Genomic DNA, 14,176 nt, shown 5'->3' on the forward strand with positions numbered 1-14,176 from the left:
TTTACTTTTAACTCTTTGCCGCCTCATCTCGCCAATTGGCGATGTTTACCTCCCAGTGTCTTTAGATTTTCCCCAATGATGCCAAAGTGTTAGAAAGGTTTAGCAACTTGATGACACTCAGTATTTTTTGTGTTATTTACTCTTTGCTCTAGATGTCAGAGAATGAGCCACAGGAGACAGAGCGGAAAGACAAAGGAAAAAAGAAAGCATCGACATCTGCCCAAGCTGGCATGGTAAAGCACAGTTTTTGTTATTTGCCACAAAGGCTAAGCATCTTATGGCTGGCATAAATAAAACATCATTGCTTGAATATGATAATGAAAATGTACTATAGTAAGATTTATATTTTTGACTCATTTTTTTTCCTCCTTAGCTAAGAAGGAAAACTTTTGAGAATTTTTGTCCCATACAAAATTAGACATCTGTGCATGTCTAGGTCTCTCTGCAGTTACTGGATTTATAATTTCTTCAGCCAAGCTTTCTTCTTAAGGAGCCTTACAACGAACTGTCATTTTGAGTTTGGGGGGGGGGGTTAATGAAAAGCTAAAAGAAAAAGCAATGAAGAGTTTCACATAGTTGTTTCTGGCTTGGATACTAATAAATCCCTTGCATCACCATTAGGTATAACGTTTGTGGGGATGGATATGGTTATAACTCTTGTCTCTTAAGCTTCTGTTGTGGTATAATGAACGTCCTGTAATTATTTTTTAGGGTCAAATTATCGTTCTTTTTGAGAATATAGAACAGCTATTAATTGGAAGACGGGTTTCAAAATAAATTTTTTTGATGTCTTTTCCATATTTTAAAAAAATTTTAGTTTGTGCATAACTGTATAGTGTCTTTCTAATCTTAACTTAAATTTAAAGCTTCATCAACTTCTCCTTTCAGTGTTTGAAAGATTGTGCTTCTTGTCCTACAGGCTAAGGCTATGAAGCAGATGAAGACCATCCCCAATCTGATCTTTGCTATTGAACAGCTGGAGAAATTCCTCATACAGCTCAGCAAAAAGTCAAAGGTAAATGTGTCACAACGCTGTGGTATCAGGCGCTCATCAGTTTTTGAGTATATGGAATTATTGGTATCATCTTAAAGGTTATTCATTTGCCTTTCTTTCAATGAAAAAAATATCCATTTATCTTAAGTAGAAGTCAAAGATTTTTGTGATTGAAGGACTTGGCGTTGCTTGGTTTTAGAAGTAAAATTAGCTAGAAAAGGGCCGTCAAAGTTTGGTGACTTCCATTACTTTAGAGTCATTGGAAACTGCAAATTTATGTTTTTGTGCCTTTAATCAACGTGTTTCCATAAAATCCACTCACAAAAGCACTTCTGAATGGACATACAATATGTTGAGCCAAAACTTCGAAAAATAAATCCAAACTAGCTTAAAAATATTGATTTCTTCAATTTCATTATTTTGACGAGCGCCTGATTTCACCACAATGTTTCACGAATCTCTGTCAAAAACTGTTGATACTATGGTCATCATATGCTGTTTTACTTGTGCAACTTTTTTCCTGTCTATTTGGTGTTTTTGTCGGCTTTCTTTCTTTAACTCTCCACAAAAGAGCAACTTGTTTTTGGGGTGAGGAGCGGCTCTTGGTTACTGCTTTCTCTTTACCAAAGTTAGCTAGTTGCTAGGTATAGACATATCTCGCTCCTTGAATGGCAGGGCTCAAACACCATGACAGTTGTTTTGAAAAAATGGGATTCAAAGACTGTTAAATGGTCTCTTTTAAGGGCAACCGGGCTAACCCAGATTTCGGGGGTTTCCAGAAATCTTGACCTACACCAAAAATGGGCATTGCCCTTCCTACAGGAGGAGTTTGGTTTAATTGGTGTGTATATTTGTTTGGTTATAGAGAAAACTTTCCTTGTCCTTTAAAAAGACTGATCAAGGGGCAAAAACTTATCCTTCGATTTGTCAAAACAGCAGTTTTCGGGATAGCCCCCTTGTGCTTAAAAGCGACCAAATAGAGTATGCACAGGCTCAGTTGTAGTTGATTGCTCTCTTCCAGGTTCATAACAAATCTTGGAAAACTTTGAAAACAGAAAAACAACCGCTCAGTTATTATGGTTTGTAAGAAAAGAATAGTTTGTATTAGTTTATGGTATTATATCGGGAAAGCAGAGGCTGGAAAGAAATTACTGCATTATTAGCACTTTGTATTGCAGATAGAAAAACGTGCTACGTTGCTGTTCACAGCATGTGGCTTCCTTTATGTAGGCAACTTGCACTAAATGTTAGCACTGTATTAGGAATACAACAGTTATGTGAAAAACAAATTTTTTGGGCTGGCCTGATGAGCTCTTGATCTTTTTCCTCAGGTGGATCTTATGGAAAATTTTAAACAGTCGACCTCCAGAGATTTCAGAATTAGATCTGAAACTGTGAACACAGCAGTCGAGCAAGCTGTGTCTTCTGACAGTGAAGACGGTGATAATGGTTCAGATGATGAAGAGGGCGAGAACAATGATGAGGTAATGTATTGTGGTTTACTAATTTGAAGAGATGATACCATCTCACCCAGACACACTCACAGTTTATTTTGTCCCTGATCTCAGAATCCTTGAAGGATTTGGTACCTATGTTATCAATTAAAATCTGTTTACTGTGGCTTCTTTTTATCTCTTGTTTCCTGGGGGCTCCACTGTCCTCATCTCTTTGGTAAACTTGTTAGACACTTTGCTGTCACACTGAAGAGATCTGAGCTCAATTCCCAAATCAGAAGAAACTTTTTAACAAGTGTTTTTTCAGTCTTTCTGCTGGGATGTCATATTCCCCTCAACCGGTGTTGGCCCAAACAGACCAGGTTGGAAGCCCGCCTCCTAAATGATCTAAATTGTGTTGATATGGGTGTAAAAACACCTACATATTTTTTTTAAAAGAATTTTGTCCTATCTCACATCTTGATGCTTCAAAAGTTTAATTGTTTCTGTTCCTTCTGGACTGTCAGGTTGATTTGCTGCTAAGATCTAGGAGTCTCCGTTTCATCCCTGACAAATCTCCCATTTAGTTTAACATTGCTTGCCAACATGTCAATCATTTCCTGCAATGTCTTGCATAAACTTGGGGTGTATTCATATTTACTGTCTCACATTTTAAGTCTTGATAGATCTTTCACAATCATCACTTTGGTGAATCCACTCTCGTGGGAATTTGTAAGGATGACCTTTGCCTTTATGGGCAGTTATTTATTTTTGGTCTGAAAGGCACATAAGAGTAGCGTTTTGTTCTAACAGCAGTGTAACTGAAAGAAAAAAGTAAATTCGGTTTTTTTCGAAAATTATTGCAGAGGAAACCTTGGGTTCCTCAGTAAAAGTTTCGTGTCAGCATGCACTTTAACTTTAAGTAGAGATCTAGTATAAAAGTACTGGAAGATAACTTTTGTGTCTTCTCTTAGAATTAAAATCAGATGATTGTTTGTGTGTGTTTTGAACTATTTTTAATTAAGAGACAAGAGCATAATACTGTCAATGTTGTCTGTATGTTATTTAACTATTTCTTCTGTCAAGGTTTATATTTTAACTTGCTCTTTTCTTTTTATCATACATTGTATGCATCTTGTTATCAGTGTGAGCATAAATAAATAATAATAATAATAAATAATAAATAGTAATAGCATTTGTATAGCGCATATCCCCGCTCAACAGCAGGCTCTATGCGCTTTACACTATATTATTACCCCAGCAGACCATAGAACACTCGGAAACATTCTCAGTTTCCCGGGAAGCATACAGTGCAAGCAGCCGATTAAGCGCTCAAACACTAACAAACTGACAATATCTTTCGCTGTCTATAGCCATTCCCACCTGGGTGAAGTGAGGAAAATTTGTGTAAAGTGCCTTTCCCAAGAACACAATGTCGGGCCCCTGACGGGATTCGAACCCACGACCTTACGGTTGCAAGTCCGAGAGCCTAACCACTAGGCCACCAACGCCACAACTTCGTACTTCCTACTTCTCGTGCTGTAATAGTAATTTTCACTGCCTCAGGCAAGACACCACCGAGGAATTTATTCCTTCTTCTCTCGATCTCTGAAGTACTCTATATAGTCGCTTTTCAGCACAAGGGGGCTATCCCGAAAAATGCTGTTTTGAGAAAATCGAAGATAAAGTTTTTGCCCCTTGTTCAGTTTGTTTAAAAGACTAAGGTAGTTTTCTCTATAACCAAACAAATATACACACCAATGAAACCAAACTTCTCCTATAGGCAGGGCAATGCCCACTTTTGATGTAGGTCAAGGTTTCAGGAAACCCCCGAAATCTGGGTTAGCCCGCTTGTCCTTAAAAGCGACCATATGTAACTTTCTCTTGAGGGCATGTCAAAGCTGGGCACATTACTAGGAAGAGAAGTTCATAATACTAGACAGCAACATGACTGCCTCATGCTTGAACTTGAAGTTTAAGTTAAAGGGAATATACAGCTTCTATGCGTGAAGCAAAACTGTTAGAATTTTTATATTGTGTTCTAAATAGTGTTAATTAACCTATGCAAAAGATATTGTAGGTATTTGGAGGATATTTTCAGAGATTGAGGAACGTTGAAAAACTTTTTTTTTTTCCTCAGGCGGACAGTGATGGTTCTGATAATGACCAGGAGAACGTGAGACCAGAGAATGAACAAGAAGATGATGAAGATGATCCTCCTGCTAAGAAGAAATCCAAGCGTTAAGATTTTTTCCCATTTGTATGATGATACTACAAATATTTATACATCTGAGCCGTGGGTGGTTGGTGGGTGTCTGATGTGGTTTGCTCCTTCTTTTTTTTTAATGTTACTATCTAGTATACCTCTAATCTTCAGCACCTACATAATCTAATTGTGTTGAAAGTGCCGTAAAACTCTTACTAAAATTAAACGTCTGAGCCACACAATCATTGTAACAAAGAACACAGTATCAGCCCAGCAGGCTGTTGTACATAAAGGGCACCTTATGTTGTACATATCAAGCTCTCAAGCAGTGGCTCAACAGAATCATGAAATGAACAACAAGAAAATGTTATTGTTTCTAGACGTAATGTTTATTTGTCATTCACATTTGTATGTTTCTCTGTCATATTTGAAAACTTTATCTTTCATTTGGATGAACGTCGATGAAGCCCTTTTTGCACTGACTTTTGCAAGAGCAATGCAGTGGGCCGATGAAAGTAGGATGAACAAGGTACAATGTTATGAAAATGAACTTGTCTCTTACGCTAGTACGCTACATCACCATTCCATTCTGAAATAAACAGCCATTTGCCTGTAAAGCTTCTAACTTGAAATGATGTTTAGGATCATCTTCATGAAGCAATATGGTAATGACCAATATTGCACTGCCCTTCACTCAAAACTCTTTTTTTTTACTTGAGCTTTTTTCCTGATGCCTCTTCTTTTGCACTAAAAATGTAAGACGTATCAATTAGGTTTTAGGCATATTAATGAAATGTACTGTTAAATGGCTCAAGCAGAGTAAACCAAATGAATATTACAACTATCCCTTTAGGTCCTGAACTGCCATTGTCTACTACAACTAGTACTAGCTCCCTCTTGTTTTGTCATCAAGACTCTCCAATCATGCATGGATATTTATGTTGACATAGCTTTTCATTCTCAGTTCAAACGTGCTGAGGCTGTCTTTGAACCATGGTTTTTTTAAGTTGTTCTCCCAAAACAAACGTGGTTTGTTGCTGTGGTACTTTTGTCTTTGACTTGTATGTGTATTGTGCCCACAGTTATGCTTTCGTTGCTTCAAAATATTTTATTCTATTTGTCTTGAAAGGAAGTAAAGTTGATACGGTTACGCTGTCTGGTCGTTGTGGTACGATGGATGAATGACTCACACAATAGTAATGAACTACCTATCATGACCTATGCTAAGTGTCATGCATTATACTGAATAAGTTGTGTAGCACAACAGAGAATATGTATACTGGGTCAATGATACAGTCGAGCACATGAAAACTGAATCATTGAAGAAAAATAAAAATATAATGCTCAATGAGTGTATTGATATATATGTAGAGTTGCACTTTTGCACCTGAGTTCCTGATTGAAATTCAGTCCTTTTAGTGCACCTTTGAACCTAAATAGATGGTCAAACAAAACCTCCTTTAATGCATTGTGAACTTGTGTATGACTATAAATGTGCCCCACATTAAGTCAAAAATGTTGATCCAAACTATGTCCATTTAGTGTGTCTTTGTAAATGAATAAATAACCCAAATTGGATCTTTCATTTATTTGGTCTGACATTTCCACTCACAAGCATTTGAGGGTATACCTTTGTGTTTGTCTTTGCTGCTATCAGAGAAGTCCATCGAAATCCGCCGCCGCAGCCTTTCACTAGTGGAGGATTAGCTTTAATGGGAGGTAGTTTGTTCTGCTGTTGTCTTTGCCTGGAATTCATAAAGAGTGAAAATGAAAAAATGGACATGCACACATGGACCTCTGTATATTATATTGCAAAGTCATGTTTGAATATATGAATATTTCAGTTTTCAGACTTTTGTGTTAGATGTAAGGAAGATTTACTTCAATTTTACCCCTGTCAAGAGTATTGGGGGGGTGATGGAATCAAAAACATGATCATTCTGAGGTTAAAGACAAGGTTTTCATTTATGGAAGTTTATTTAGACCGCATTTTATAAATCTGTAATTTGTTGAAAACTGCTCTCTGTTTTTCTTTAGTGTTACTTGTGTAATGTCTGCGTGGCTGTGTGAAAATGCTGTACTCTAGTTAGTGTATAAACATTCAGGGACATCCGTGTCCTTACATTTGAAATGATATGTGTCATTTTTTGTTGTAAATAAAACTATACCTCTTTGAAGTAGTGGAAATAGTTTGAATTTAGTTTTTCTTCTTGTTATCCTTTAGTTTATTATATATTATTATATTCTTTTGTACACACTTGTTTGTTTTTGTTACATAGTTTTTGTTATTTTAATCTTTAAGAATATGAAGTGTTAAAATGTATATAATCTTCGAAGGCGTTCAATTCTCATGACTTTAGTGAGAGATCCAAGAATTGTAGTTAACTGGGCAAAATGGATCACATTCATTGGAATACAACTATTTTCTAACTGTTATTTGACGTCAGTCTAAGAGAAACAAAAGTGGGATAGAGTATGATAGAGAGCCACAGAGGTCATGGCTTCTTCTATGAATAATTTTTTCTCCATCTGTTTTGTGAATACTTTCAGTTCTCATGCATATTTCCAATTTTCTTTTTGTTACATTCTTGCTAGCATAGCAATCAATGTGCTTTTGTGTTGTTGTCATTTTAAAAGTCAGAGGCAGTTTCATCTTATAAATGTGGGTGGTTGGTGGATGTTTTTGTGGGTTTTTTTCTCCTTTTCAGTACAGTGCAACCTCTCTATAACGTCGTGGGACCAGAAAAAAAAATGTAGTTACAGAGGCTACTAAAATATTACTAATGATATATAAGGAATAAATCTGGACCTGGGCACCATGTCGCTATTCAGAGGATATTGTTATATTGAAGGTCATTATAATTATAGAGAGATTGTACTGTATTATTGACATATGTACTGTCACACCAGTGTGTCAGTCTAGCTAAAAATATAAAAGTGGCCCTGAAAGGTCCCACTTCTTTTCTTTCCTTCTGTTGTTTCACTCTCGTTAGCTTTCTCTCCTTTCCCCCCCCCCCCCCCCCCCCCCCCCCCAAATTACTAAATGACCGTCTCTGTGTAGATATGCCTCTCTTTTCTCAAATTTAAAGAAGAAACAAAAAACTATAGTTGTTCAGTCTCAAACTACAACCCCCCCCCCCCCCCCCCTCCCGCCTTTTGCTTTACATCACCTGAAGTTAATCTTTTTCTGGCGCAGGTATTGTTTCCTGGTCTCCCCCAGTTCCTGCTCCTTCTTAGTCGCCTCTTTCTGGGCCTGTGAGTGACTGTACATGCTCACGGTCAGCTCTGCTTTCAGGGCCTGGGCACACACCCAGAAAACGATTGGGAAAAGGGATGTCTGTGTATGCATACCTATCTAATCTATCTGTCCATCCATCCATCCATCCATCCATCCATCCATCCATCCACTTATCTATCTTATTATCTATCTATCTATCTATCTATCTATCAATCAATCTATCTTTTGATGGATAAATTGATACAGGTGTGTGTGTGTGTGTGTGCGCGCCCGCAGACATGCATAAAATATTCCTTCTGTGTCCTGACCAGGTGTGTAGGGGCACATGACAGGAGAGAAAAGATGTATGTATTGATATACACATGTAGTTAATCCCTACGTAAAAATGTATGGGCTTTTTTTTTCGAGATAAGCGTTTATGATCTAGACTTATAGTTTTTGTCTTTCTTGAGTCTATACATGTAAACAATCCAGTCATACTTCCAGTTTGAGCTAATTAAATTTTTAAAAACTAAGTATATATTGCTGTAAAAAAAAAAAACACCTCTCTCTCTCTCTCTCTCTCTCTCTCTCTCTCTCTCTCTCTCTCTCTCTCTCTTTCTCTCTCTCTCCCTCTCCCTCTCCCTCTCCCTCGCCCTCCTCCCCTCCCCCACTCCTCCAACCGTCACACCTTAATCTGCCTGTCTTTCCTGCCCATGGCTTTACTTGCTTCCACAACTTGATTGCTCAGGTCTTTTGGAGACTTCAGGGCCAGCATCGCCTTCATCTCCATAAACAGCCTGTTTTTCTTCATGATGATCTGTATTTAAAAAAGGGGTGAAACCGGAATAGGGGGAGGGAGAGAACTCCAACAGTGGTAAACCTTTGTGGTGGGTGGTTGGCGGGTACTCTGGTGTGGTTTGCTTCTTCTCTCCTACCAAACTTCTATCGTCCTGATCTCTCCTCCTTCTTTTTTGTGTTTGTTACAATCTTGCCTGCTTAATCTGATCCCTCAGACTCTGTAGTCCACTTCGATTAGATTAAGCAGGCATAGTGCGCTCATATGAGCGCCGTAAAACATTTACCAAAACAAAACAAAGCAGGCATAAGGCCTCGTCTTCAAACAACCAAAAGTTTAGGTACGACCCATTGCAGATTTGAACCAGGGTCATCCACATTATAGCTCATCACAGTTTCCATGTAGCCGTTTAAAGTTTCTCAAACCTGAGGTTTTATGGCAGGGGAAAAGTTTGTGTTATCTTGACCCAGATGATTGCCAAGTTAGGCTTCACGCACGCACGCACGCACACACGCACACGCATGCACACGTACAATGTAAATTGTACATCTTTCAAGATGATATCATGTATACAATAGTATACATCTTTCAATATCATATTCTGATTCTGTAGTTCAGTGTGTGAAAGAAGATGCATCCAAATTAAAATCCATATCTGGAGTAAAATGAAGAACAAAAATTACACAACAAGGTACAAAAGGGTCAGCATAACCACTTAACTGGAGACGAAAAAGTGTCAGTGGCGATACATGGAGATACACGTTCATCCGTAGACTGGAAAAAGAAGTAGAAAACAACTAATCGAGAATAAAGCAGAAAGCACTCTCCAACTGGCAGTTGAAAAATTCGAGATAAAAGCTAAAAAGTAAGATACGTAAGCGCCAAAATGACTCAACTGTTGTCGTTAATAATAATAAATATACATGTATTATACTAGATACAACGTCACCTTTTTTTTTCTTATTGTACAAGCAGAATAAAAATAAATGACGTCTTCGGATTGACTCTAGGCTCTGTAGGACTCCCTTAGAGTCCACGACCTGACCCCCCAGCCACTCGACTCACAGCTAACAAAGTTTCTTCTCGCAACACTCACCAGTACCAACGGACGCAAAAAAAAGTAAAGTACAGATGACTGCGTCCATTGCGCAGAATCCAGGTTCCGAACTAGAGCAATTTGATCTCCAAATTCATAGTAAATTACGTTGGCCAAGTTGGCAAATTGTTGTGCCTTTTTATCAGACTCGTTCATGTATCACGGCTCTTCTACTAAGAGGTCCATGCATCTTGGATACTGCAAGTCAGTGTTGTCTCACCCTCCTGTTTTGTTAGAACTTCAAGACTACTCCGGTAACTTACGTTACAATTTTCGATACCTTTACTGTACTCCGGTACATTTTTGAGAACCAGTACAACGTCACGTTTTTTTTTTCTAATTGTACAAGCAGAATAAAAATATATGACGTCTTCGGATTGACTCTAGGCTCTGTAGGACTCCCTTAGAGTCCACGACCTGACCCCCCAGCCACTCGACTCACAGCTAACAGAGTTTCTTCTCGCAACACTCACCAATACCAACGGACGCAAAAAAAGTAAAGTACAGATGACTGAAGAAACGGCAGGCTATTGGGATGCAGTAAGGTGCGGTACTCGATGAACTCTAGGAATAGTTTATTCGTGTTGGCCTCAGTTACTTATACGTTTTATAAAAGTACTTTTGAGTATTTTAAAGTACATTTTGAGTACTTTTGAAGCTTAATGAAAGAATAGGTGCCGGCATTTCTGATCACAATTTATGGAACAAACACCCGGGCGGGCACAGTCGATCAACCAAGAGTTAAAAGTTGAGATCAAAGAAAGGCCCGTCGTATTAAAGATCAGCCACTCTCGTGAATGGGATCACACAAGCGTTGTAAAACTCCATGAAACTGTACAATGTTTGCCCAAGACGGGATCACATCAAGGTGTGAACTGACCGGTGCGTTTCTTTTCCCCAAACATGGCACTCGCATCTGAGCTCGCCACCTAAACTTACATCACTCGCTGGGTGGGTAGGGCCTACAAGTTCGCTCCAGGCAGGATCACATCGAACTGCATCGAACTGTGAACTCTTCCCTGACCATTGAAGGCAGTTTTTTCTCTATTCCCGAATTCGTGAGACCGTCTGAATTTTAACTGGTGTGGTCACAACATAATGGTGCGTAACGACAAAGGCAGGGGGACTCAATCAGGGATGGAAAGCTGAAATTTTTTGACAGGTAAAGGGAAAGGGCAACTGGATAAACGTAGATAAAGATCTCGAGACTCACGATAGGCTAATGACTCACAAGTCTACATTGTATTGCTCAAAAGTACATTGCTGCGTGCTAGTATTATTTACTTTTGTGTATAACCTTTCTTCCCGTCCTACTTCCTTCTTACTTTGTTACTCTAGGTGACTCTAACCGCTGGAACAAGACTTCTGCCTTCGAAAGTCACTGATTTTTTTGTCTTAAGTTATTTAGGGTACTTGATCTATAGTGCTGTCAAAAATTCGTCGCGCAACGTATCTATATCGTTTTAACGGGCGAATCAATGTCACCCATACTTTGCACTGCAATTTGTATCAATTTGTCTTAACTTTATAATTTTTCCACAACCACTGAGGCTAGATTTAAAAACGTTTCTTCATAAATTTATATAAAATACTACAAACCTCCCTCACGCGGAAAATGGAATTGTTCACAGCACTTCCCGCTTCTCACACACATTTTGCATAGGCATATATGGCCTACGTCATAGCTCACCAATGACATTTTTTAGTGGCAAAACTAGTTAGATCTGCAAGAAATTAATTTTACAGTGAACACTTTTTTGCACTAAAATTTCTCAAAACATGCGTTCAATTAACATTATCTCACAAATAGAAACAAATGACGGACTTGCTTGTAAAAGCTGTAAACCTTTTTTTTAATCTGTAGAAACCACCCACTGGAATTTTTTAATAGTATTTATGTATAAAGGAATTTTTTAGAATAGAGCTAACGGGTGGTTATAAAAATATTGATCTGTTAAGACAAATTGATACAAGTACAGGTATAATAAGTCACTGTGCAAAAGCTGGAGAGCTTAAGTTCCATAGTTGAGGAGATTGTATTTGACAATAAGTTGAACCATGAATGTTTGACCGAACTATAGTTGTGAGTCCAGTTCTCACAAACCAGAGCAGCAATTAAGTCATCTCACATTCAGAGACGTACCTGCTCCTTCTGAATTACTTCCACTGTTTTCTTGATAAGTTTGCGCGTCAACAATCGAGTTTTGATGTGCAATTCATACTGTGATGGGTCTTCTGCCTGTGGGACAGAAGAACACCACAATAATTATGTTGATGACAGACAGGCTGAGAGAGGGAAAGGGGGGGAGTAGTATGTCACAGAGACACGAGCACAGAGAGAGTGAGAGAGGTTTAGTTTTAATAAGCGTATTACGGCACTTACAACACAATCAATAAGATCATATCAGTGCCGAAGATTAGAGGTGTTACTAAAGAGTAACAAACACAAAAAAAGGAGGGGAGAGCGATAAAGCCGGCAGACGTTTGAAAAAAAAAAAAGAAGCAAACCACTTCAGAGCACCCGCCAACCAACCACAGAGAGAGAGGGGGGGGGGCAGACGGAAGGGGAAGGGCAGATAGCACTTCGCATTATACAGTGGGAATGGAAAGACACACCCACTCTCTCTCTCTCTCTCTCTCTCTCTCTCTCTCTCTCTCTCTCTCTCTCTCTCTCTCTCTCTCTCTCTCTCACACACACACACACACACACACACACACACACACACACACACACACACACACACACAGAGAGAGAGAGAGAGAGAGACAGACAGACAGACAGAGAAAGATACAGGCGGAAGGACAAGGCAGATGGTCGTTCACATCATACAGTCGGAAGGGGGGGTGGTGTTGTCACAGAGGATAACGGTTAAGTGGTTTTGACGAGGAGAAGGAAGATATCGCCAGCCCCGCTGATACATCGTTTTTCCTCTTTTACTCTGGAATTACAAAGTTTTGTCTGCTCCCACCTAATTTTGAGAAATTTGGCGAAAAAATTTGATAGAGTTTCACATGTCACGCTTTTTTCGAAAGCAATACTTTGAATATCTTGATAACGACTCCAAATAATTTTACGATTGTAATAGAGCGGACAGAACATATGGTTTCCGACCACCTTGGCTTAATAATTCAAAACAGCCAACATGCCAGATAGAACTTTGTAATTTTAAGGTAGCAACATGCACATTGTGTCGCCTATACGTGCTGTTGTTACTGCTTCTGATTCTTATTATTCTGATTCGGATAACATTACTACACAAATATCTTTATTTCTATGCGTTGTCCGCCCACTGCAGGATGTGGCCCACCAACCTGATAAAACGCATTTTTTCATTTTGTCGGGAAAAATTTTTATTCCACGAATGGATTCTACATGTCGAAAGCAATCTTGAGATATACATGTAATTATGAAAGCCTAGCTGTGACTAGTTTTAAAAAAATAAATGAGCATTTTAGATTAGTTAAAACGCATGTATTTCCAATGTGATCTGATAAAACACATTTTTCTTCCCGAGATTGACCCAAAAAATGCGTTTCATCAGATCACAGTTGATTACGGATGGTCGATACGCAGGTATTAAATGTGTTTCATCACATCATGGCAGATTACTATGACCTCCACTCCGTTCTATCAGCTGTTCTCCCTTTCCAGGTTATACCCGTCCGCTCCCTGACGTCACCTTTGCCTTCCTCCTGATCATTCTCCTCTTCTTGGTCCCCATTCAGTGCATCTTTGTGTCCACTTGTTATCCTTCATTTTTGCCGATGTGACCAGCCCATTTTAGTTTTTGTCGATGTGTAAATTTGGGGATATTTGCCACTCCTGCTTTTTTCTCTGTGTGTGTGTGTGGGGGGGGGGTTGTTTTTGTTTGCTTTATTCAATTTTGTAATCTTATGTGCAGCATTCTGAAAAATTCTACTTTTTGTTAATGGTATCAATTTTCAAGACTTTCGTGCTATTTCACTACATAAATAATATGACGATGACGATGACTAGATTATATAATGATGATGATAATGATGATAACGACGACTAGATCATATAATGATGATGACAATGACGATAACGACGACTAGATTCTATAATGATGATAACAATGACGATAACGACGACTAGATTCTATAGTGATGATGACAGTGACGAAGATGACCACTTGCCTTTAACACTGTCCATCGGTGCAGGCGTGTTGGTAGCATAGCCTCAATGGCGGCACATTTCGCCTGTGTTCTGATTGCATCCCTACGCACCTCGATGTGCTCGTTCCTGTGGGCGAGCCGAGTGTAGAAAAATGTGTGATTTTCTTTTTCTAACTTATCTTTAAGAGTTAGCTACATTTCGTCGGCCCAGGGCACATGTGTTCCAGATCCGCGAGATCTGATTTTGAGAAATTTGACTTGCATGATAATAATATTATGAACATCATCATCATA

General features: G+C 38.8%; 2 protein-coding genes across 2 annotated transcripts in view; one reads left to right on the top strand and one right to left on the bottom strand.

The window, feature by feature from the left end:
* Positions 1–6,825, top strand: part of LOC101856659 (Fanconi anemia group I protein) — a 34,015-nt gene extending 27,190 nt beyond the window's left edge. Inside the window, exons 29-32 of the mRNA XM_005098506.3 lie at positions 153–233; positions 920–1,015; positions 2,326–2,478; positions 4,568–6,825. Coding sequence (XP_005098563.1) covers positions 153–233; positions 920–1,015; positions 2,326–2,478; positions 4,568–4,672 — 435 coding nt within the window. The 3' untranslated portion in view covers positions 4,673–6,825. The remainder of the gene's footprint in view (positions 1–152; positions 234–919; positions 1,016–2,325; positions 2,479–4,567) is intronic.
* The window catches only part of LOC101857115 (cilia- and flagella-associated protein 58), a gene marked incomplete at its 5' end in the record, with an annotated part of 35,134 nt that continues 25,960 nt past the window's right edge, over positions 5,003–14,176 (bottom strand). Inside the window, 5 exon segments of the mRNA XM_005098508.3 lie at positions 5,003–6,378; positions 7,804–7,931; positions 8,542–8,670; positions 11,889–11,984; positions 13,904–14,009. Of these exon segments, the coding sequence (XP_005098565.2) occupies positions 6,216–6,378; positions 7,804–7,931; positions 8,542–8,670; positions 11,889–11,984; positions 13,904–14,009 (622 nt within the window).

Source organism: Aplysia californica, unplaced genomic scaffold (assembly GCF_000002075.1).
Source record: "Aplysia californica isolate F4 #8 unplaced genomic scaffold, AplCal3.0 scaffold00185, whole genome shotgun sequence".
NCBI classification, from domain to species: domain Eukaryota; kingdom Metazoa; phylum Mollusca; class Gastropoda; order Aplysiida; family Aplysiidae; genus Aplysia; species Aplysia californica.